Source organism: Ambystoma mexicanum, chromosome 6q (assembly GCF_040938575.1).
Source record: "Ambystoma mexicanum isolate Mex_15411 chromosome 6q, UKY_AmexF1_1, whole genome shotgun sequence".
In the NCBI taxonomy this organism is placed as follows: Eukaryota; Metazoa; Chordata; class Amphibia; order Caudata; family Ambystomatidae; genus Ambystoma; species Ambystoma mexicanum.
The window spans coordinates 1,358,185,812-1,358,209,590 of record NC_090937.1 but is presented as its reverse complement, the minus strand read 5'-3'; the positions used below and the strand labels follow the sequence as shown (position 1 = coordinate 1,358,209,590).

General features: G+C 42.8%; 1 protein-coding gene across 3 annotated transcripts in view; it reads right to left on the bottom strand.

Moving 5' to 3' along the window:
- The window catches only part of EVC (EvC ciliary complex subunit 1), a 946,714-nt gene that overhangs the window by 74,363 nt on the left and 848,572 nt on the right, over positions 1 to 23,779 (bottom strand). For all 3 annotated transcript variants that reach the window (XM_069631973.1, XM_069631974.1, XM_069631975.1), the window contains one exon: positions 20,281 to 20,374. In XM_069631973.1, coding sequence (XP_069488074.1) covers positions 20,281 to 20,374 — 94 coding nt within the window. The remainder of the gene's footprint in view (positions 1 to 20,280; positions 20,375 to 23,779) is intronic.

Here is a 23,779-nt window from a genome sequence, read left to right as displayed (position 1 = left end):
GAGGCGAGACTGTGTTAAAATGACACCCTGAGTGGGGGGGATTTGTAATGCAATAAACGGTTCAACTGTTGGAAAACTCAATAAAGCAATTGTACCAACAAGAAAAACAAGAACCCCCTACAGGGTTGCATCCATCATCACTGAAATTGACGTCCTGAAGCTCAATACCTAGTGAGTTTCAGTCATTGCGGTCCGGGGGGTTGAGGGGGTGGTCATTTTTGACTGTGTGAGTGGAGAACAGTATGGGTCTGTTGGGGACAGCAGGGTAGACCTCTGGGAGAAACAAACAGGGATTCAAGTCCCGTCCCTGACCAATGCCTTGGCCTGCATCGATGGACAAACTCCCCAACAGGCCACTGAGCATGTTAGAGTGAAGTTTCAGGCATTTCTCAGCCTGCCAACCATCTTACTATGGAAGCTGAAATCAGTAACTGTGCCCCTCAAATCTCAAGCAGCCTTTTCACTAATCATTATTACCACCCATTACCCATTGCATGTACGCTCATGGTAATGTCTGGAGTTTCCAGACTGCCCTTTTTCGTCATCTGCCAACTCACAGATGCTTGTTTGTGTTCCTCATGAGAGAGTGAGAGAGGGGATTGACAGGTGACAATTGTGAGCTAGTGAAATGGGACCCGTTTGCAAAGGAGTGCAGGGTTTCAGATTGTGTTGCTGTGTAAGGCTTACTCCACTGTTCCCTCAGCTAACCAACATACAACCAAGATCTCCTAGCACCTTACACTTCACACACAGAAACCCTCCACAGATGGAGACAAGAGGCCAGCTATTAGCACATCAACGATAAACAAATCGCTACTAAACTTTCCTATTTAACCCAATCACACACTCCCAAATCAGTGGCTAATCAGACACAGATCTTGGGTTCTTTCTTATGGATGACATGCATCCAAGGTTCTATGCCGAACCCATTGAAAGCAGATCGGCAAACAAGAACTGGGTAATTGTGACCTGCACCCATTAACAAAACAGGTTTCGCATTGGCCTCTCCAACTGTCCACCTAATGACACTCTCCTTTTCTTAGAGAGCCACGTGCAGTGAGACCGCCAATAGTGGCAAAAGGGAATTATACAAGACCACTCACATTGCATTAATATTATTATTGAATAAATCTAAATCTGACACTGTACCATACCATATTAACAAAATGATAATAAATTGGCCCAGTATTTTTCCATAAGATGAAATCTTAAAATTAAAATTAAATGATCCTATGTAATTTTGTACCATTTGCCGTACCTTGCTTCTCCTGAAAAAAAGACCCATTAAACAATGAAACGTTGTGAATTGTAAATTCCAGTAGTTGTATAATCATGTTAGACTAATGAATTTGTGTTTTAAAACATTCTTGATAGTTTGAATGTCTTGTTGGTGTCAATGCTCTTGCTTCTCCACTCTTTTTGACTGCTTACTCTCTGTTCTATGCACTTACTCTATCAGAACTGTCCCTGGACCTAGTATAATACCAACCTCGTCTGCCCCCCCCCCAATTACTTGTTTTATTCCTTTGCCCCCACCCCACCTCTAGCACTATCTGAAATGTCGTCAGGCCTTGTACGAAAGTCGCTTGTTTTGTTCCTCCCCTCCCTTTCTGTACCCCTCTCTCTCACCTTTTGTTTTTCTCCTACTCTACCAGAAATGTTGTGAGGCCTAGTACGTTAGTCACCTGTCTGTTTCCATTTCCTTCCCACTCTCGCCCACCCTTCTTTATCCATGTCTTAGCTCTTGCAATGTCGCCAGGCTGAGTACAACAGTTAATTTCACATCCTTACTGTTGATGGCCTGTAAGAATGTCATTGTACTTTCCGTTGACCCCTCCCTTGCCTTGAAGCGCTTTGAAACACATTGTGTATAGGCGCTATATGAATAAACTATCAAATCATATCATATTATATATTATATCATATGAATGCTGGTGAATAAAGAATGGACATTAAAAATAAACTGCCATAAGAATCACAAATGGTTTAATAAATGAATCAATATATTTAGCAACATTACCAGTTAATGAACCAATGCCATTCATGATGGGTCTGCTTACAGGAAATGTCCATCCAGTATTTTGGATTTTTGGTAGCAAAATGCATGGTCGACCTCAATGAAAATAGATTGTACGTGTAGTTGTATTCATCCAGCTATTTAAAACTAACATTTTCCATTCAAGCTATTTTCTTTTTTTCATGTAATAGTAATGGGTTGTGATCAATGTTCCCTCTAAGCTGTGCGCATGTGCGCTTGCCCAGCTTCCTTCTGGGTGACGCTCAGAAGATTTTTAGCAGCTCACACAGACAATTCTCAACTATACAAAAAGATTTAATGAGGCAGAAGCCACATCAATTACCTGAAATTGAGTCTTGATATTCTGCTAACTTGCATTACACTGCTATGCACCTTAAATCCCCAACAGCAAAATACAACACAAGAGGTTATAAACGAATATGAAAAACTGGCCCCATGAACAGAAGAATCTAACCAAGATATGCCTGCACACATTAAGCAAAAATGTTCCCTCCCCACCCATGACTCCTAAACCTCACTCTACCACACTTTTACTTTTTGACTCCAACTTCTGTCCCAGAGTACATTAAGATACTACCGTACAACCTTGACTCTTCCTCTCTTGGCTATGCGAAAGGTTAGCAGACGTGTACCTACATTCACTTGTTTTATGTTTGTTGTAACATGAATAACGTTCACGCGACAGAATTTCTGTTACTCATTGTGCCTTACCAAAATCGTCACCCACACTATATAATCGAACTACAAGCTCAAATATTGGTTACTGACTGTAAGTAAGCAGGCAGGCTACTTGGATGTGTAACCAAATCTCATACTTCCTCTTCTTTGTACATATGTCACGCAAGTGCTTTGAAGTGGCCCCCTTGTAAGTTAACGCATTATAATACTCAAATATTAATTTGCCCACTTAAGATTTTGAAAAGATAAATGTAATGTTCAGCGTCTCCTACTTTAGCATTACTAACATTACCCTATAAGTGGAGAGTGACATTGCAATATCATTTACTTAGCCGACACAGGATAATGGGTATGCACTATGACTGGGATTACTTGTCCATAGCATCAGGGCACCGGATATTCAGACAATGTTCATCGTTTCCAAGTGTTCAGTGTTCCTTTGGGCATAGACCTTTACACATTATAAGGTAACTCACTTCTATACAAAAACAGTTTCACTGAGCACATGTGTAATCCTACACAATGATATAAGGGAGGGGTATGTTGCAAGGAATCTTGTATGTACTGCAAAGGAATTGTGTACATGCAGAGTCATGACATTCTTAAAATGCACATCATATGTTGAGGCATTTAAATATGCCTTGCTTGCACTGTATGGTGGGTCTGCAACTATCCCAGTGAGTGTTTACTGCTTCAATCCAGCACTTGTTACAGTGCTATATCAACTAGACTTGCAGGCTAGCACAAGCGCCTGGAAAGGGTATGGGTTGGAGCATCACTCCTTGCGGGTGATGAACAAAGCAGCAAATTTCAAAAACGTCAGACGTTTCAGCAGTACATCGAAGGAAATGTGTTGCGTATTTGCTAAAGATAGGAAATTCTAGTACCCATCTAGACAACAGCACCTTCTTGTTTTTTTATACTGGGGAGGGCTTTTAAATAAAACCATGTGTTCTGTGTCTGCAGTCTCTAGCATCTCCCTGCATCTTATTTAACTAATCACAAAGAATTACAGCAGAGTGACCCATAGTTACAGAAGAAGGCACTCAATTAGTGGTATCTCTGATGAATTGATGCAATTAACTTAAAAGGCATATCTGTGTGATTTTTTTCAACATGGCTCCATAATAATCCTCAGTAAGGCTCTTGGTTAATTTTATCTAAGCTGTGGTGTGGAAGGGTGGGCAAAACGATATACTTTATTATGTGCCCTGTCATGTCACTCCCTATGTCCGGGGTACAAGCAGGGCTCTAACCAGATGTTGCTCCCTACTTGGAGTCAAATGATTTTTCAGGGACTAAAAAAGAAATTAGCTTTGACAATAGGGATACTTTCTGCTTATTGAAACATGTTCTTTCACCATAAAATTCCTTTTGAGATCGGGCATTAATATTATTAGAGTTCCTTCCATCCTATGCCTCTGCTCTACTGATTACTAATTTGAAACAATATCAGTGGAGCTTTGTGGGTTGAAGCAATGATATGTTCATTGTTTATCGTTTTTGCTAGGCACATTTTCCTTTTTTAGGGAGTAAAAATGCATGGAGCATCTGCCTCTTAGCTCTAAGGCTGGTGTTATCACTACCCACAGTAGAACGTAATGTGGATACTAAGCAGAGGCACAGGAATTTTGGATCATCATATTTTAAAGTTCAGTTATTCTGATGCAATTATCATCCTTACACAAAATATTAGAAGCACGTTCTCCTGGACCCTAAATTACTTCATTAAAGTGGCACTTGAACTCCTTACAGCATGTTTTTGACACATGAATCCATCAGCAAAGGTATTCTGTCAGTTTCTTGACAACCACATCAGTTATGACAAGAGATCTTTGTGTTTTGTAACACAAATGAGTGATTTTCCAGTGGCATAACATGGGCCTCATTACAACCTGGGTTGGTATCCCAGCGTAAATCCACTAGATACTGCCCAAATGAATTACTGTTACCGCCACTTGGTCCAGAGGAATTGCCGAAAGAATGACAACTGGTGATGGCAGTGTAATTCCCCATTCATATTGAGTCCATATTGAGTCCATTGGGCTCAATGTGGCTTTTTTGGCGTAATTACCACAGTGGAAATTCTGATGATTTCGGCGTTGAGTTGGAGGATTCACCTCCAGGATTTTCCTGGAGGCAAATCCTCCACTCAAGGCCCAAAATTGTAATTTGGCATAGTGGTAAAGTTGGCGGTAAAGGAGTTACCGCCAACTTTACCACTTCCTGCCAAACTCGTAATGAGGCTAACCTTTTTCTCTTCACAGAAGTACGTTTGCAAGGTACTGTTGCAGATATTGAAGGCTTGGACTGGTTGATGAGTTTTCTGTATAATCACATATGACATTTTATTTTAGCCTATGTGTTTGTAAAAAGTGTTGTAAGATTTTTAAAGAATTGCTGTGAATGGCAAAAGGAAATTCCTTTCCAAACTCTCTTCTGCGACGGTTGCTCACAAAGTGGCTTTTCTCATTAGTCAGTTGCACAGATGGAAAATAATGTGCGCACAACAGCCAGCCGGTTCCGCACATATAGAAAAATAATTAGAGGGAACATTGGTTGTGATCCACAGGCAATTTGACATAATCACCATTATTTTCAAGTTATTTACCTCTTCAATATATTCTAGCCTAGTCATAACTATATTTCCTCATGTATAAGATTCCTTTATTATTATAGTGCTGTAATTTTGCAATTTCTTTAAAGCTAATCTCTCATTATATGAAACGGTATGCCATTTAGTAGTATCTGATCAATTAGAAAGTTGCATAAAGTATGCAGACATGTTTTGTAAAAAAAAAAAACATATATGACTGTTGATATAAGTATAATAGGACTACATTTGGATTTAGCTTTCAAACCACTGTCATTGGTCTTCCCAGTGAAACAAATGATTAAGTCCAAAATTTCTTCTATTTCTGAATCCACTTTTCCAACCAATGATTTATGCATAAACATTTCCTGCATTTTCATTTTTTCAAGTGAAATTATGCATATAAACCTCTATTTATGTGAATTTACATCTAGCAGCAGCTACTAAGGGAAAGTCTTTGTTGAGAACTAGGATTCCAAAATCATGCCTTTGTTTGAAACACTTTTCTCTTTTGCTGGAGTAATCATTTCATGTTTTAAAATTATCTTTGCGAGTTTCCTCCTTTTCTTCTTCCCCTTCTGAAGTGGTGTGTAGGATGAGTACCAATTTCGGTTGGGTGATAGTGTATGTAAATAAGTGCTCTGTAAAGCGGTTTAGATTAAGGCGCTATATAAATAACACATCATTATCATATCATTATGTTTCTGTCTAATACTGCTTTGTTGTTGGAAAACTGAGATTGTCATTTGAAGCATCTGCTTTCTTTTAAAAAATATATATATGCACACATTGTATCATCTGAGGTCACTAAAAGGATCTTCAGTTTCACTGGACGATGGCTATGAACGTGCAATTGAGGTTTTTAGTAGATTGTTGTATTATAAGCACAGGCAAGTTGAATTCTTTATTTCTGTGTGTTTTTTTACATTTTTAATTGTTTCATATTTGTGCAAAATGTCCTTCATAGTTGTGTAATCTTTGTAGTCGACATATTTTTCATATCCTCAATTTCTTGCTTATGTTTCTCTATTGTTTTTCGTGTGATTTTTCTGCCTATAGTATTAGATTACTGATCAATTCTCTTGAAGGATAGTAATTGCTTGTAAATCAAACAGATCCGTATCACCCACTGGTGATAAAATACAGATTCTAAATCCTCTGGGGATTTGATTCTGTTGCAAGTATTTGGTCAAAGATATTCTCACCCACCACTTAACCTATTCCAACTTTGACAGAATTTCTAAATGTAGGAACTTTTCTCTTCGAGTGTCTTGTGTCTGTTGTTTTGGTCTGTAATTCAGCATCCCTTAAACAAAAATATCAGCTGCTTCTACTATTTGAGACCATGTCACTCATATTGTTGCGTTTAATGGTGCACACTAACGTGTTTAAACTATTTACCCCGATATAGTGAGCAACAGAAATCCCTAAAAAATTATCTCACTTTTCTGAGAGAATCACTCTGCCCACAAACGGGAGGAGGTCATTTTTGGACTCTATTAACATCATCCACATCTATTTTTTGCTAAATTTTAAATCCATAGCAACACCATCAATCCTTTATTTTGGTTCCAAACTCTGGGTTGCTTCCTTTCACATTGCGTGGATCTTGCATTTATTTTATTGAGGCACGCTTTTTTAACTTTATTGCAGGCCATACCACAAGATATACCCATGTTCGTACAGTCAGGAGAAGGGTTCATGGGAATGTAGTGGAGGCAGGTGAAAAGACAGATTAAGTGGGCATCACCAGAGCACCCTACCCAGAAGAACAAATGACTTACCTCTCAGTAAGTTCTTTCCGATGGGTGTTCCTCCCAGGGATTCCTCATTTTGATATTCATCTCCCAGAGCAGTTGCTCTTCAGAATACTTTTCCGCCACCAAGGGGCACAGCATGGCTCTGCATTGGCTCTGGCTAATGCCTCTAAGTGCCACGTGCCAGATAGATCATGGAGGTAGGTATATATAGAGGAATGTGCTCCCTGACATTAGTTTCACCCCTTTTTACCTAAAACGCTGATGCTGACACAAACAGAGGTGTACTAGCTATCTGCAAAGAGGGGCAGAAAGGGAGAGCAATAAGGAATCTGTGGGTGGAACATCCATCTGAAAGAACGTTACCAAGAGGTAAGTTATTTATTCTTCCGATTCTATTCTCCCAAGGAATCCTCATCTTTGATAAGACTCCCATATCAGTACATAGACCTGGAGGAGGGAGAATAACAAGGACACTACCTTATCCAAAAACAAACAATCATCCTGACCAGAATGATAATCCAAGCGTGTGTGTAAAGATGCCCACGTAGCAGCCTGACAAATGTCCAGAAGAAGGACTCCACGATGCAGAGTTGATGTGGCCGCCAGCCCTCTTTGGAATGGGCTCTGAAACCTTCAGGCATGTCCTTGTGTTAAGAAAGATTTCTCTTTACTGCAACTTTCCCTCCATATTCTATGGACCCCCTACATGTTTTGCTTTTGTTTTACACCTTGTCCTGACCATTTGCAGAGAAGTGAAGCCTTCACCTTCACTTCACGGGCGTTCTGCTTATTTGTTATGGGGAAGCTGACCAGTCCATCAGACTCTCAGCACTGGGAAACTATGTTTCCCTTTTGGCATGTTACCTGTTTGACAAACTTTTTTATGTTGCCCACATCCTCTTTTAATGTAGTGCGATCGGATACTTTTGCATCACCATAGACTCACATCAAAGGATTTTGGTTACTTTTAAATGTGCTTAAAGTCAAGCTGGTGTCAGCAGTTACACTTTTACAATTGTTGCTATATTTTTAGTTAACTCATTCACGTTTACCGCATTTGGCTACTGTGGCTAGTGCCCTAAGATGGCCATGCCACGAGATTTGCGCTTGTTCTTTGGCCATTTTGTTCTTTGGTTTTCTTCCTGCCTTCTCAGGTTAGGAATTCCCCTTAATGGTCATGCATTCGCCAGGGGAAAGCTTCTTTTTTCGCAATCTAGTGCATGCCATGTGTGTATGGGATCAGGAAGTGAGATGGGACTGTCTGGTCCCAATCCACAAACGGGTGCCAGTAGGTCTACTGTCCATGCATGAGTCAACCCCACAGTGTCCCTGATTGGACCACTGTTGGTATGCATGAGTGATGCAGATCATTGCTATTGGAGGGCTGTATTTGATCACTCACTATCCATTCAAGCAGATCAGAAGAGGAGCCAAGTATCCTGTGTAGCTGTGTAGATGACAGAAGACCCAGGGACGAATACTGAAGAAATCTGGCAACCATTCTTTTCTGCTGTCCCATTGAAACCCTGCTGGACTACCTAATCTCAGAAGACGCTTGCTGGTGCTTCGACCCTTTGGAATGGTGAGACCAGGCAATCTCAACACCTTCTCAGAATCCTGCAGTCTGAAGCCTTCAAAACTGTTCCTGGACCACCCAGTGGACTGACCAGCTCCGTTTTGGGCTACCATGCCAGAAGCGTTGCTGTTCCGACAGGTCCTGTTCTGGAAGGCTTTCTTTGTTTGTGACTGTTGCTGGAACCGCCAATCCCCCATCTGGTATCGTGTCCCGAGGAATCCTGCAACAGTGCTTGCTGCGTTCTTCACTCAGAAGGGGTGCGCCCAGCCCCTGGAACCGAGCGGAAACGTCCATTCTCCTGCAGCTATGGGGCATCTTCCATTGGATCCAACAGTGGGAAGACTGTCCTTCAGCAACCCTTATTCCACCTGCCAAGTTCTTTGGGAAAATCGGGGTAAGGGTGGCGAGTAGTGGCAATACTTACCATCACCCTATCTCCTCCATTATAAAGTTTGTGAAGAACTTTGATTTATATTCCATCCCATTGAATTTTAAATGTTCGCTGAAAAAGCTTCTCTTAGAAGTAGGAAAAGTATATGTCTTAATTGTAAATCCCTTTGAAACAATTCTGGAACAATCTTCATACCCACAGGAACCTTCTTCTAAAGGTACTTTGTGAACCTTTGGGCACAAGGCCCCATTCAACTTAGGGTTGGACTCCAAGTTAGGGCTACTTTTCCTGTGAACCGGTTATACAATTGCCTACCTTCCCAATCAGGTGTATTGGTGAATTGTATGCATTGTATTAACCAATTGCGACAGGACATAGGTTTTATATTTAGATTGTTGTGTGATATTATTACTGGCTTGATTGATTTTCCTAGTGTGTTTTTTTTTGGCCCACAATAAATAGAGTATTCTTATACTTACCCCTCTAAGTAAAATTATTATGTATTTCACTATGTGGACTATGACCCCACTCACCTCTACTGAGACTTAGCCTTGACCACTCTTCCACATGTACCTTGATCGGATTTGGCTAAACTCGCAGAGTTCTCGGTTCACAATAACTAGGGTGGCCTCCTAAAATCTGCCAACCAGGCCAGATTTGAAAAGGTCCATCAGAACACCTTACCAGCCAGATCATAGCCTTTCGGGAAAGTGATTGCACAGAGCCCACAGACATTGCATGACTGTCGGGATCGTAAAAAAAAAAAAGTGCCCTGTCCTGGCGTCTTTTTAAAAGCAGAATTGGCAGCAAGGTACCCCTTTACAGTGCCAATATACAGGCCAAAGAAAGTAGAAAATCCAGAACAGAGGTTATGGAGAAAGTAGCCTGGTTCAGAGCCCTCTCCTGGCACCAAAACAAACTCTACCTGCATGGTTAACTGGATTTTGTTGTGGGCCTTCTATCGGAGGGGAGTACATCAAGATATCCTGCGACACATACCATTCCTGAAGCATGGACGTTCAGGCAGCCGAGGTTCAAGTATATGAGTAATGCATCCAATGCAATGCCATGCTTAGATGGTTATTAACTTGTATATCACTGATATCAATAACTTATGGGACTCCCTAAATGTGTTTCCTGTACACATGGGTGCAGTTAACTACACTGGTTAGCATTTGCAGATGATTTGTGGTTTTTAACCCCAAATGGTTTACAGAGGAAAGTCACAACGTTTTTTCCTATGCCATTGACAATGACCTTCTCGTGAATGGTAATAAATCCAAGGTCATTGTTTATTTCAACAAACGATCACCCAAAAAGATGTACTGGTCAGTGGAGGAGTGCAAACTGGAAAGAATCTCTTCCAGCAACGCTCTGGGATGTAACACCTATAATAGTTTCACTGTGTGAGATTGGGGAGTGCTTGAGAGTGAGCATGGTGCCTATGTTAGCCCAATTAAAATAATTATATTATATATATAATAATAATTTAAATATAGTAACTTATGAAACTATTCTGTACTGCAAGCAATGAAACTTTATTCAGTCAAAAAATGTTCCAACATTGACTTATGGATTATAAGTGATTCTTGGAGACTTGGGTCCTTACCATAACTCCTTAAAGGGAATCATTTGGAAAAACAAATGCTAGGCATATCTCTTCGATTCCTGACTGTCACTAGACACAAGTTGGGGTTTGTATCGCTCAATTCTATTTTACATGGGAGAAAATTATGCATTAACTCCGAAATCATTGATCCCGATCAAGTCTATTTTTGTTGACTTTAATATAGCCTTATTGGACAATTATATTCCGTCCTTTGATAAATGTAGTACTTTTGCAAATAATTGGCACTGACAAGGATGAATGGTTTATGTAAATCTGTTCTATGTACAGCGCTTAGGTGTAAACGCTATATGAATAACATCATTATCATGAACTTATCAATAATCGTAACCAAACTTAAAAAACACTACCAGGTTGATTGTATTGATATGACTGATCAAATGGGGGAACTACTCTTTGTATACAGAGTACTCTAGACTCGCCAGAAAGAGATCTTGTTTATTTAGATACATCTTTTTCCCTGTAACATTGCTTGAGCCACTTACATACGATTCAAATTCAACCAACTTCCAACCTTAGAATGTAATGGGTGTCGGAAGCGGCCACTCACTGAGTGTTGTAAAGGTGAATGTTGTGGTGCGGCTTGACAGCTCTTGGCTACGTTCGTGGCTATGCTGTGGGGCCTTTCCTCTAGCCAGTTGGTCCTGCTGGTGCTGTGTGCAGGTCCTGTGCTGGTCCTGTGTGCATGTGGTCCTCTGCTGGTTCTGTGAAATCCTGCAGCCTGGACCCAAGACCGCTGCCGCAGGTCTAGCCTCAATAATACGCATTGGTGCTAGTGCCGGCGCCCAAGTGGCTTTCCCTGTGGTGTTAAGCACGGGGTGTCCGCTTGGGTTACCAACAAATGGGCCAACAAGGGGGCTTTTATGTGTTGCTAGCACACCATTTTCCCCAAAGTGTCTTGTGCAAAGTGCTATGGAGTTGCTGTGATGCTCTGTTTCAGAAATGTATAAGGTAGCGATACATACATGTAAATACATGTAAAGTCTTGTGGCTATAATTCTTATATATGCCATTTTGGACCAGTAAGTTCCTTTGCTTGTTTTCCCCCTATGGTTGCTCGTTGTCCTCCCTGTTATTGGAGCAGTTGGCAGGCTGTATTCATTGCCATTAGCTCTTCCATCTCTAGAACGGGCCAATAACCCCTCATTCTGTTTACACTGAAGCGTCGGGCGGTTGCCCGTTTGCTACACGTGTAGCGAAACGTGCTGCATTGAACAAATTAGGCACTATGGACACTCAGTCAGTGCCCATCATTTCCTTAGATGAGGTCTGTTAGCCTCCAAGCTTTGAAGAAGGCCTTGACCTTACATTGGATGAAATGGACATTGCTAAACTGCTAAAAACACTAACAAACTGAAGCGGGGGGGGGCTGCCGAAAGGAAATATGGCAGTTAAGAAAATGACTGCTTACTTCCCTGCAACCAAAAACGATATTTCTGGTGATCTAGTTGGTGGGCCTTGCAAAGGGGACCTTTTGGAGGAGTTTTAAAAATCACTTGCTTGCCTGCAATCCAAGACAAAAGTAACCGTGGTAAAATCCCTCACCAATGTTACAGTGCCCAAGATTGACACTGCCCCCTCTTCTTCTAATCCCAACTGTAGTCCTGTGTTGCCCGATACCCTGCAAGAGGGCCTTAATCTTCCAAAAGAGAAATGGTTACAAATATGCAACGTAGCTGGCCCAGTGCCAGTATATCTATCTCCATCATTGCCCCCAACTATAAAATTCCTTGATGAGAGAAGCCACTCTATCTTGGATAGTGAGATTCCATACATATCAAAGTATATGTCTCTTATGACGGATCCTCATCCTTCAACATTATTGTGCTCCAACTGCCTTTCTCTGCCCTCTCCGTCTAATTCTCCTACCTTCCTCGTCCGCGATGATGTTTAGCATCTTGGAGACGTTACTAATGGAGCCAACTAATAAAACTGAAATAATCATGAGTAGGTGTGAAACTCAGGGTGACCATTATTAAAGACCAAGACCTCAGTGGACACCTTTCTCACCTCTTTTCATAGCCAGATGTGAGCTATGGCCGAGATTTGTACCCTTGTCACCTCTTCTTCACCTCCTGTGACAATCCTCACCAACTCTGAACAGTTGCCTTTGAACTACCGCCTGCCATGCTCGATCCCGGATTATAGCCAGCAGGCACTGGTCGAAATTCTTATAGACTGCTTACTAGTGCCCAACTGGCGAGGCCATTTGCACAAACCCATTAAAGATGTGCTGATGTATGAACCATTGACAACCAAGAAGAAACGCTCAAAGAATAAGGGTGTGGCTGGTAAGTTCCGTACAAGTAAACCTGCCGTCCCACTATATCCCATGTTTCAACCTAGTCAGCCCTTGAACCCAACTACAGAAGAGAGTAAGAGGCTCTTACCTGTAAGCAACTGTGCGGTGCACTTGAGGGCACCGGCCAAAATTCAGACGATAGATCTGGCTGCTGATCAGAACATTCCCCACCCTGGGCTTCTCAACCTTGGGTTGTCCGATTACCAGCGTTCCATGGAAATCTTCAATTAATAACCCTACGAAGTCATCATCCATCCTAAACCGGAAGAGGATTGCCAATTCCTTACAATCATCTTGCCCAAGTATGGCCACTGACAAAGACAGGGAGGGTCTGGTCCTTGATGCTAATCTGGAATCTTTGCATGCTAACCAACTTGAGCGATTCACAACCACATCGCTTGCCTTGGCTCAGTCTGATTGGGGAACTGGCCCCTCCACAGTTTTAACTATTGACTTAGAAGAGACTGCTGATCAGACACATACAGGGAGACCTAACTGGGGGGCCAGCATCCATTGCCCCTGAACTCGAACTGGGGAGCGTCTGACCCTAAAAATAGAACAACTCATAAGGCCCTCCAGATTCAGAGTCTCTTCTGTGCCAACACGGTTTGTTCTTGAACCGTGCACATATATTGGATGTATTCCATGCATCAACCCTCTGACACATCCAGAGCAACAAAATAAAAATCGTTGATATTTGTGATCAAGTAGTCAAGCACACTTCAATTGTATTCTTTTTTGCAAACAGTACCCTGTCTTATATATTGAAACATATGGGTTCTTTCTGCTGCATGGGTTATGAATGCAATATGGTGGAAATTGAGTGTGGTAAGAGATTTTCTTTACTAAATGGGAGTGGACACCCCACGTAGAGGACTTAGACGGCAATAAACAAACTGTTGCCCATATTATGTAGCATGGGGACCAGTGATCATGGTCAAGGGGAGGAATCCCACTGGGCCTAGTTGGCTAAGCTGGTGGCCCAGCATGAGAGATTGGGCCTCTAGCTCTTAGCACAGCACCAGAGACCCTGCTAATTAGTTGGAATACCCATGGGCACTATCATCTGTTTGAGGGTGGTGGCCGGATGGAGCAAATAGATGATTATACTGTGGTGGCACTCCAGGAGATCTGGCTTACCAATGAACTGTGTATTGATGTTTGGCAAGGTCGGCCATTCAGGGTCTATGGGGCCGTCCCAGGGGAGGCCTAATGCTAGCCGTTAAGAGCCCTCTATCCATGGTGGAAGTAGTTTTGAATGTGCTCAACATATTAGTGGGAAAAATCTCATTCCCTCTTGGGTCCACAGGTGGGGGCCCTAAATATCTTATTATTGTGAATATCTATGACCCTTCCTGTAGGCTACCTCATGCTTTGGTTACACCTGAATGGAAATCATTGCTCTCCACCTCCAACTTGGATGCCTTCCTTGTATTATCTGTGTGGACTTTAACTCTAGGATCCCAAAGGAGATGCCCTCCACCCCGCCCGGACAGTGAAGGCTGCACTTCGTCCCACGAGGACTTGCTTGCCCATTTTTGTAAGCGGGGACTCAAGTGCGAAAATATTCTTTACTCCTTCGGATTTAAAATGATCAATGGATCCATGCCATCTGATCTCCCCCCACCAATACACCCGAATTGGACAAAAATCCTGTAGCATCCTAGATTATGCCTTTTCCTCCAATTCCGATTCCCTGGTAAATGACATTTGTGTGATCCACAGATTAGAGAGCGATCATCTACCCCTCTTGGTCAGTATGAACTGTCCTACGCACCCTCCACCATTGAAACCAGAAGGGGAGCTGAGAGTTAACTCTACCTTGAACCGTGTGTCTTGGAATGACCGTAGATTGACAGCGGTAGTGGCCCCCATGCAGCTGGCATTGATCTCCTATATTGGGAACTGCGAGGAACGGCAGCTTTTAAACTTTAGCACCTGTGCGGCCGACGCCATTAAGGACTTTGGTGACTTAAAACAGGCAATCATTTCTAAGACTTTTGTCAAAAGAAACACTAATGCCGGAGTGACTACTGAGACCTCAAACAGCTAATCATTAAGAAGAGGAAAGAACTTCTTACCTTCTTTGGGGAATTATCACGAATGGCCTTAAATCCCTTCAAAATTGCTTTGCGAGCCAACCAGTCCAAAAGCAACTATCAGAAATGGTTGAGGCACCATAAGTACGAACTAGAGTTATCACGCTGGTGATCCTTAGTGGGCTATTCACCGACCAATGATGTTCATCTGCTTTGGAAGACCATTGAGGGTGACTCCGCAGGGCCCGCAACCTCCTTGGCATCTCGGAATCATTGTGGGTACAGCACATTACTACGTTTCGTGACAGAAAAAAAAGAAAATAGAAACAACCAAGAAAATGGCCACCATGGAAAGATAAAACTGAGTCCGTTTTCCCTTTCCATGGCGGCCATCCCTTCCACAAGTGTTCCCAGCACGTCCACTCCCGAAAAAGGATCAAAAAGAAGGTAAGTGGGGTTGGGTGTTTGACGGGGAAGAAAAGAAAAAAACAAAAAAAAACGTACCTGCGTCCCTGTCGAGGGACGATGGATGCCTCCAGCTGTGTGGCACCAAGTCTCCACGCGGCTGCAGGCTTCCCTTGTCCCCCACCGGGGACGCAGGCACAAGAAGGTAAGGGGAGGGAAGGGAATAAAAAAAAAGCCTTACCCGAGTCCCCGGGGGGGCGGGGAGGCGAAGGTAGCCTCTCAGCCGTGGGGAGGCTCCGTGCGGGGATGGCCCTGCTTCGAGCCTCCTCATTAGCTGAGGGGTTGCCATGCCCCCCGCCCGGGACAAAGGCTGTGGAATCCCAACAGAGGGATTCCCGGCCTGGTAATGACTCAGCGAGGGCCAATCAGAATGGCTTTTGCTGGCTGATTGGCCCTCGCCAGGTACTAATATAGGTTATTCCAGACTCATCTCATTTAACCAGACTGGTTTTCAGAAGGGTTTGAGTACTACTACCAACAGTCTCGCCCCATCAACCACTATCCAGCAAGCCTGGAGTATCCTCCAGAGCACAGTATATTTAGCATTTACGGACTAAAGTGCTGCCTTCGATTAGTTTAATAGGATCAGGCTTTGGAATAAACTCGCCAACTGGAATAGTCCCCCAGAGCTCCTCACTATGATGACTGCTCTCCATGACAGGAGTAGAGTTAAAGTCAGTCTTGATAAACTTCTTGGACCCCCACTCATCAGGGACTTAAACAGCGGTGCATCCTCGCCCCCCTGCTCTACAACCTATGTGAATGAGTTATCCTATTTCAATACCACTGAAACTGAGAAATAGACCCCTGCAGTGGATGAGGTATGCAGATGATCTTGTCCTGTTCGACCTCACCCCTGCCGGGCTTCAGGCAGCCTTGAAAAACCTAAGGAATTTTCTGATATTCATTTCTTGGCAATTAACATCCATAAAACAAAGGTTATGGTCTTCACACCGCCTTATTCTCTAAACTGGTGGTGGTCAATGAATACAAATACCTGGGTGTACTGTTCGACAATCAGTTATCAGGTACTCGCATCATTGACCCCTTACAGCGAAAAAGCTCTCAGATCCTGGCTGGATTGGCTAAATGTGCCTGTAGAGGAGGGTGCTATTCTTTAGGGATGTTGGTCCTATTATACACTGCAAAGAGCCTTCTGATTCTTCTGTATGGAGCTGAGACTTGGGAGCTTGACAACATTGTTGCTGTTATCGGGTTGGAGTCTAAACTGCTGAAGAAGTTGCTACGATTACCAGCGCGGGTCATGCCAAACAGCCATATGGTACAAATTGCTGCAACGGCGGATCGCTGGCATTGGGTTATTTTCATAGCCTTGACAACCATAGACTTAAATCAACTATGGTAGCCATCATTCATCAAAGCTTCTGCGACCAGCAAATCGTAAAGCTATCTGGGATGTGTAATCCTGCCTTCTTCCTTGAATATATCCTACAGCGGGAAAACTACCCTGATTATATACACCAGTACATGGATAACTCCCTGGTTTGGGACTATTTAAGGATTAAAATGAATGTAGTATAGACTCTTGAAATAACCAGAGCTTTGTCGAACTTCCCTCGGACAATGCGCTATTGTAGGCTATTTGGGAAACTCCAGCTCGAAACTGCAAAACATCTCCTAATGAGTTGTGAAGCATTTGTAATGCTAAGGACTCCTGCTTGCCCGGCAGCCGGTATACATGGTGGCGTCAATGAGGGGACGTGGATGTAGTTTATGAATGGCAACAACAAAGCATGCATCATCTTTTTCACAATTGTGTGCAAAATACTGACCTCTATTCTGAATTATCTTTAAGTGTACGCTAAAGCACCGATGGGATTCTACACGTTAGAGTTATGCATTTTTTTACCTGTTCTATTTTTTTCTTCCTGTTGCGTGTTGAAAAGTTTCTCATCTTGTTTAACTATGTAACACGTTAAATACATTTTATTTTATTTTATTTTTTTTATTTTGTTTTTTAAATGGGACTAGGCTCGGGCTCAGCAGGGTGGCGAGTATTTGCAGATTGTGCAGGAAGACTGATTCAATGGAAATGATCAAACATATTGTCATATACTCTGAAGAAAAGTGGTAATATTAGGCAATTGCACTTTCCATGTTTTTTCTATTATTCCTTTGATATGCTGGCGAATCTCTGTGTTCGCGACTGATGGAAGGTAGAAATCGCTCACTAATACTAGCACTTTACAGGTTTCTAATCAAACTTTTTGAACTTTTGTAATCTACAAACATTTTAACAAAAATGTGTTTTATTTATTTGGATTCTGTCTAATGTTAAGATTCGAACATTTTGTATATTTTATGATTGAAATTGTACACTTGATTCAAATGTTTGTGTAAAATATGAATAATTCATCTACTTGTGTAAGGTTTAATATTATAAATATTATAAAACCAAATCACAATAAACAAAGTAGGTATACAGGAAAGAAACCTTTTATAGCAACTGGGGCAGGAACCACACTTCACCCATATAGTGAACTATTCTGCTCCTTATTAAGCTTCGGCCAAATACTTGGCCCAACTATTCGGTATTCAGCCGAATAGTAATTTCATTATTCGATACACTCCTACTCACTGGCTGTTTCACCGAATCGCCACATGGATGGGAGAAAAATGTTAATAAGTTGATTCTACAAAATCTGGAAATAATTATTCTGGGCTTACAAAGATGACTGAAATTGGGTCAGGTTCAGTGCGAGTCACCAAAGGGTAATGCAACGCTACCTGTGTGCTTAATGCAGACACTCTGGCTGGTGCAGAAGGATACTGCTAGAATAATGCTATCTGTTTTGGCCTTCAAGCACATGAACCCCACATTAAGAGATCTGCACTGGCTTCATCCGTGAGAATTACAAGCTAGACATTATGACATTCAAGGTTTTGCAGAGTCGTACAGATGTATTTACATTCACATCTCGTGTTCCAGAAGTGGAGTACATACAATCTCTGAACCTCAGAAAGGGTGTGTTTAACTTTGCACAGAGTGTTCCACTCTGGTTAGAGGGCTGCACTATCTTGTGTGCATTTCTGGAAATTTGGAATGTCCAGCCCGATGTACTAGATTGGTAACTATGTTGTCCCAACACGTTGTGACAATTTGTCCGCTGGCCTTTGCTCTGCAAATGTTCTCTATTTAGTTGTATTGTGCTTTCAGTTTTAATTCTGTGATGTCTTCCACCTACAATATGTGTTCACACTTAAAATAATACATTTTACTTAAAGCCACGCCCCTTTCTCCAGATGGAAACCTAGGGTCAGTCTAGACACGAAGCCTCAGCCCAAGCGTAGGAGAGGTTGGACTCATTCGGGTCAACATCCCCAAACTATACCTAAATCCAGGACAGAATGGACCTTGCCAAGTTAAGCCACAGCCAATAACTCACACACCAAAGGTAACATCCAGAACCCAACCATTCAGTCTCACCCAACCACCCACTCCCCTAACCTATGCACATTCTCTATCGTATATTACTCCCACAATCAACCACTGGACACGGCAGCAAGCGGCCTTCTTATACCTCACACTAACAGATCAACACCCCTGTTAACCTCCCTAGCCCTGTCACACACCCTTACCCTCACCCACACAAGCGGCTATCCAGGTCCACGCAGCGCTGATCTCCCTAGCCCTGTCACACACCCTCACCCACACCCACACCCACACAAGCGGCTATCCAGGGCCACGCAGCGCTGATCTCCCTAGCCCTGTCACACACCCTCACCCACACCCACACAAGCGGCTATCCAGGTCCACGCAGCGCGGATCAACTGGTAAATCTTGGAATAACCCTTATGGATGAAAAGACCACACAATGTCATTTGACAAGGATAGACCCCATGTACCATTATAAGGAACACTCAGGACACACGAGGAACAAAAGGTGCTGCACTTGCAGCGTAGTTATTGAAAAGCAACTGAGCATTCTATTGTGTACACATACTGCTAGGAATGTTCTGCTTTATGTTTCTTGCTAGTCACTTCAACAAACAGTACTATTTAATTCTGCTTCCTTGTTTTTCATTCACTTGGACAGGTATTTTTTCGCAGTGCAGGGAAATGGTTGGCATGAAACAAACCTAATCTGACAGAGCCAACGTTAAGTATGGCAGTCATGCTTTCAATAGACCTTGTGGAAATTGAAAAACAATTAATGGAGATATCAAATGCAAAGCAGCGCCTAAAGAAATGATAAGAATATACAATGGGCCTATTTTCTAACTTTGCCGGTCCGGAAACAACGGTGCCGATAAGTTTACTGGAACCGTTGTTTCCGGACCAGGAAAGTACAAGTCTGGGGGCAGGTGCCCTCCTGCCCGGCAGGTCTGACTTGCCGGGTGAACCGGCACCTGCCCACAGACATTCACGGAAGCAACGGCTCCATTATTTCCGGTTCTAGTGTTTCCGTGGTCCCCATTCCCATAGAGTCCTATGGAACTCTATGGGAATGGGGAACAACATATTACCAGTGCCTGACATTCCGGCCGCCGGGGTTGTATTAACATGGTGTTACTGGCAAGCCAGATGCCGGTAACTGTTTACGAATCTGGCGTCTACCTGCCGGGTTTACCAGCACGGTTACTGCCGGACCCGTAATGAGCCCCAATGTCTTCATACGCTGATGCCAATAACAAAACATTGAAAGACGTGACAGCTACCCTAATAACGGTACATTATATTCCAATATGTATACACTGAATGGAGAGCCGAGGACAATCTGACATCTTAACAAGCCTTAGAAATGCAGGTAGTTTTACTATAATGCATGCACATACATCACACTACTAACCTGACTGGTTAGCCTGGTTGATGAACTGCTTGCCTTCTTTGAATTGCACTCTGGCCATGGAGGCAAGATCTGACATAAACTTCTGTTCAGCTTCCTAAACGTAAACAGTGTATTAGAAGCGTTATTAAAAAGCAAAAGCACAGCGTTACATGATCTCTGCGTTCCATTTGACACCAGTGATCAAAAACTGTAAAGTCTTATCGACTGTCTCACAACCCCAGCATAATAGCTTTGCATCCCAGGCAGAAATCAGTGGTATTTGAAGATCACAGGTTCGATACATAGTTTATTTTAGACCTGATCCTTCTGAGATTGGTAAATAAAATACTGCAATTACTGTAATATGTTTTTTCATAGCTCTCATGCCAGTGCTAGAATAACAGATGCAATCATTACCAAATAAAACTGCACTCAGTTTATCTCCCTTGGAAGGTGACAGGGGTCTAAGTGAGGTGAGTGGACCTGGCAAAGGGTGCAGGTGCCTACATACCCTGCCCATCACCTACCTGTCTGGGTTTGTTGAAGCGATGTATGAGCATTTTTTAAATACCTGAGCTTTGCTGTCAGCTGAGATTGCTAACCTATTGGTCTGTGGAGTAGACTAGGTATGCAGATCGAGCAGAGGCTCTGATCGCAGTAGGATCTCCCACATGCCAGTGTCTGGCATTTGGATTTGGAGTTGATGTATGAGTGTAGTCCTTGTGGGTTGGTTAGGTACCTGAAGGCCTTGCATGAGTTCAGGGCTCTCTGTTATGTATGGTCTGGTTTGGAGCATCTGTGTAAGCTCGAATTGTTTTAAGGGGTGACAGTATTTGGCTTTTCTCACTGTTTGTTCTCTTATGTAGTTCATCTGTCCATAGATATGTTGTTCTGAGAGACAACTAGGCATTCATTCGTCAATTAAATGGAAATGTTCCGGTTTTTTTCAATATAAAAAAATGTATGTAATTCTATTTTCTGTTTATTACTGTTTGTAGCAAAGTTGTGTCACGGTGCTGCAACCTGGGCAGGACAAGAAATAAAAGACTACTGAAATAATTAAGATGGAGACAGCAGATGGAGGGAGAACAGACTATATTGTTGGGGACCTCATGGAGCACCAGCCAACACGGACCGTCACAACGAACTGCCAGTTAGAACCCCCACACACATTTCATGCTAAGCCTTGCATCACAATGTTCTGGGTTCTGATTCTACCCGAACCATTGCTACACTTCTACATCCCTAAAATACACAAACAACAGGGCCGAGGGTGGTGGGGGGGGGGAATAAAACTAAATGCAAAGAACAAACAACACTGTGCACACATCCAACAGTGAACATAGTAACACAACAGAAAGATACCATAAACAAATTCAAAGAAAAAACAACACTGTGCACACATCTAACATTGCACATAGGAACACACAGAAAGATACCATGAACAAACCCCAACCTACAAACAACCTGACATCTCTACCACACAATCCCTAAACCGGACAGGAGGTATCCTAAACCTAAGCGTACAAGCCTCTGCACACCCGAAACCCACAACAGCTTCTTTCTCCCCCAGGCATATATCTCCCTCTGCACAACACCTCCTTGCAAACTGCTCTAGCACACAGCTATTGTAAAGATGAATACTGAGACTGCACTTAGGTGCAAGATAAGCATTATTCAAATTGAAGCACCAAGGTAAGACTGCAGCCACTACTTCCAGTTCTCTCTAAACTGATTCAAACATTCTTTTCCTTAAACCATAACAATTCCAGTGACGTAGAAGACCGAGAAGACATCAAATTCCAAGCTAGACAGAAATGAGTAGTACAGAATGAATAACAGTAAACTATATACAAAGAATCAACGGAAACACTAAACAATTAATCAAGAGGAAAGGAGCTAACATTACAACACACCTCCTTTCCTCAGTAATACCTTTTTCTTTTGTTTAAAAAAAGTAATATACACTGGATGAGATACAAATCTCACCTAAAAGTAGCCACGCTATCTTTATTCCAAACTTCCCCACCGAACACACTCAATGCATTGTCATAATCTTTTTCAACCACTTTCTCACAATTCCTTCCCTTTCTTGGCAACAACACTTTCACCTTATCACCCTTCAACTTGACTAACAGAGCCATCCAGGTGCTAAGAGCGTATTCAGCTGCCACCAGAGGCGTAGACAGGGTAGGGCCTGAGTGGGCAAGACCCACTCAAAATCTGTAAATACCCACTCAGCAGCGTAGTGTGGGAATTTACATAGGCTAATATCACTGCGGTGGGCCCAAATACATTAGCTTCAGACCCCACTTGTTCGACAATCCTGGCTATGCCTCTGACTGCCACTCCTGAAAAGTTCAAAAGGAGACACTGCTGTCGTAGCATGCGGAGTGACCCTATACTGGAACACCCGCTAAAACAAAGCATCTTTCCAATTCTCATTATTGGCAACAGCGATCCTCATCTTATTCATGATGGGCCTATTGCACCTTTTGACACATCTGTTGCTCTGTGGATGGTACAAGGAGGATCTTTGATGCTCTACCCCCAAGGCGTTCAGCCACTTCTCAAATTCCAATGACGTGAACCGAGGACCATTGTCACTGACAATCCTGGAAGGAAAACCCTCCTTCTAAAAACACAATCACATTGGCAGAGGTGATTTCCTTCAAAACTCCCACCCCGGGCCATTTGACAATACCCACAATGAGATAACTGTCCCTGACTCTTGGTAGATTCAAAGGACTTAACAAATCAATGGCGATGACTTTCCATGGAACAAACGGTACAGTTGGCACGACCAACGGAGGCACTCTCGTTTTCAACACTGTGTATAGTATGGTATTGTTTATTTATATAGCGCCTATACACAAGAAAGTGTTACACATTGCTCAATGTCAAAGAAGGAGGAGGAGAAGAGGAAGGTCTTGAGAAGTTTCCAGATTTTCAGGAGATCCGGCTCAAGGCGTACGCCGGCAGGGAGTCTATTCCAGAGGGAGGCACCTGCAGAGGATAAGGATCTCCCACCAAATCTCTGCTTGGAGAACTGGCTCACTCGCAGAAGGTTGGAGGTAGATTTATATATTCATGTTTATATAGCACTCAGCAGCCCGGAGGCATCGTGGCACTTGTTACAGAGAAGGACGTAGTTACAGATCAACAGCAATGAGGTGAGGGCTTGTGAGGGACAGTATTTAGGTAAGCGGCATTAAAGGTAGGTGGGTCCCAGGCCACAGAAAGCATTGTGGACAATGCAAAGGGTCTTGAATTTGATCCTTGCAGCCACAGTGAGCAAGTGCAGGGATTTCAGTGTCGGAGAGATGCAGTCCCTGGGCTTGAGACCAAGAATAAGTATCACGGTTCTGTTCTGGATGAGCTACAGAGGGTCGAGGGCAGAAAAAAGGAGTTTGAGGAAGAGGCTGTTGCAATAGTCCAGCCTGGAGAGAACTAGGGCTCTGGAGACAGTGAGCCGCTGGGGGAAAATGAGAAAAGGTAGTGTACATCTGAGGAGGTGAAG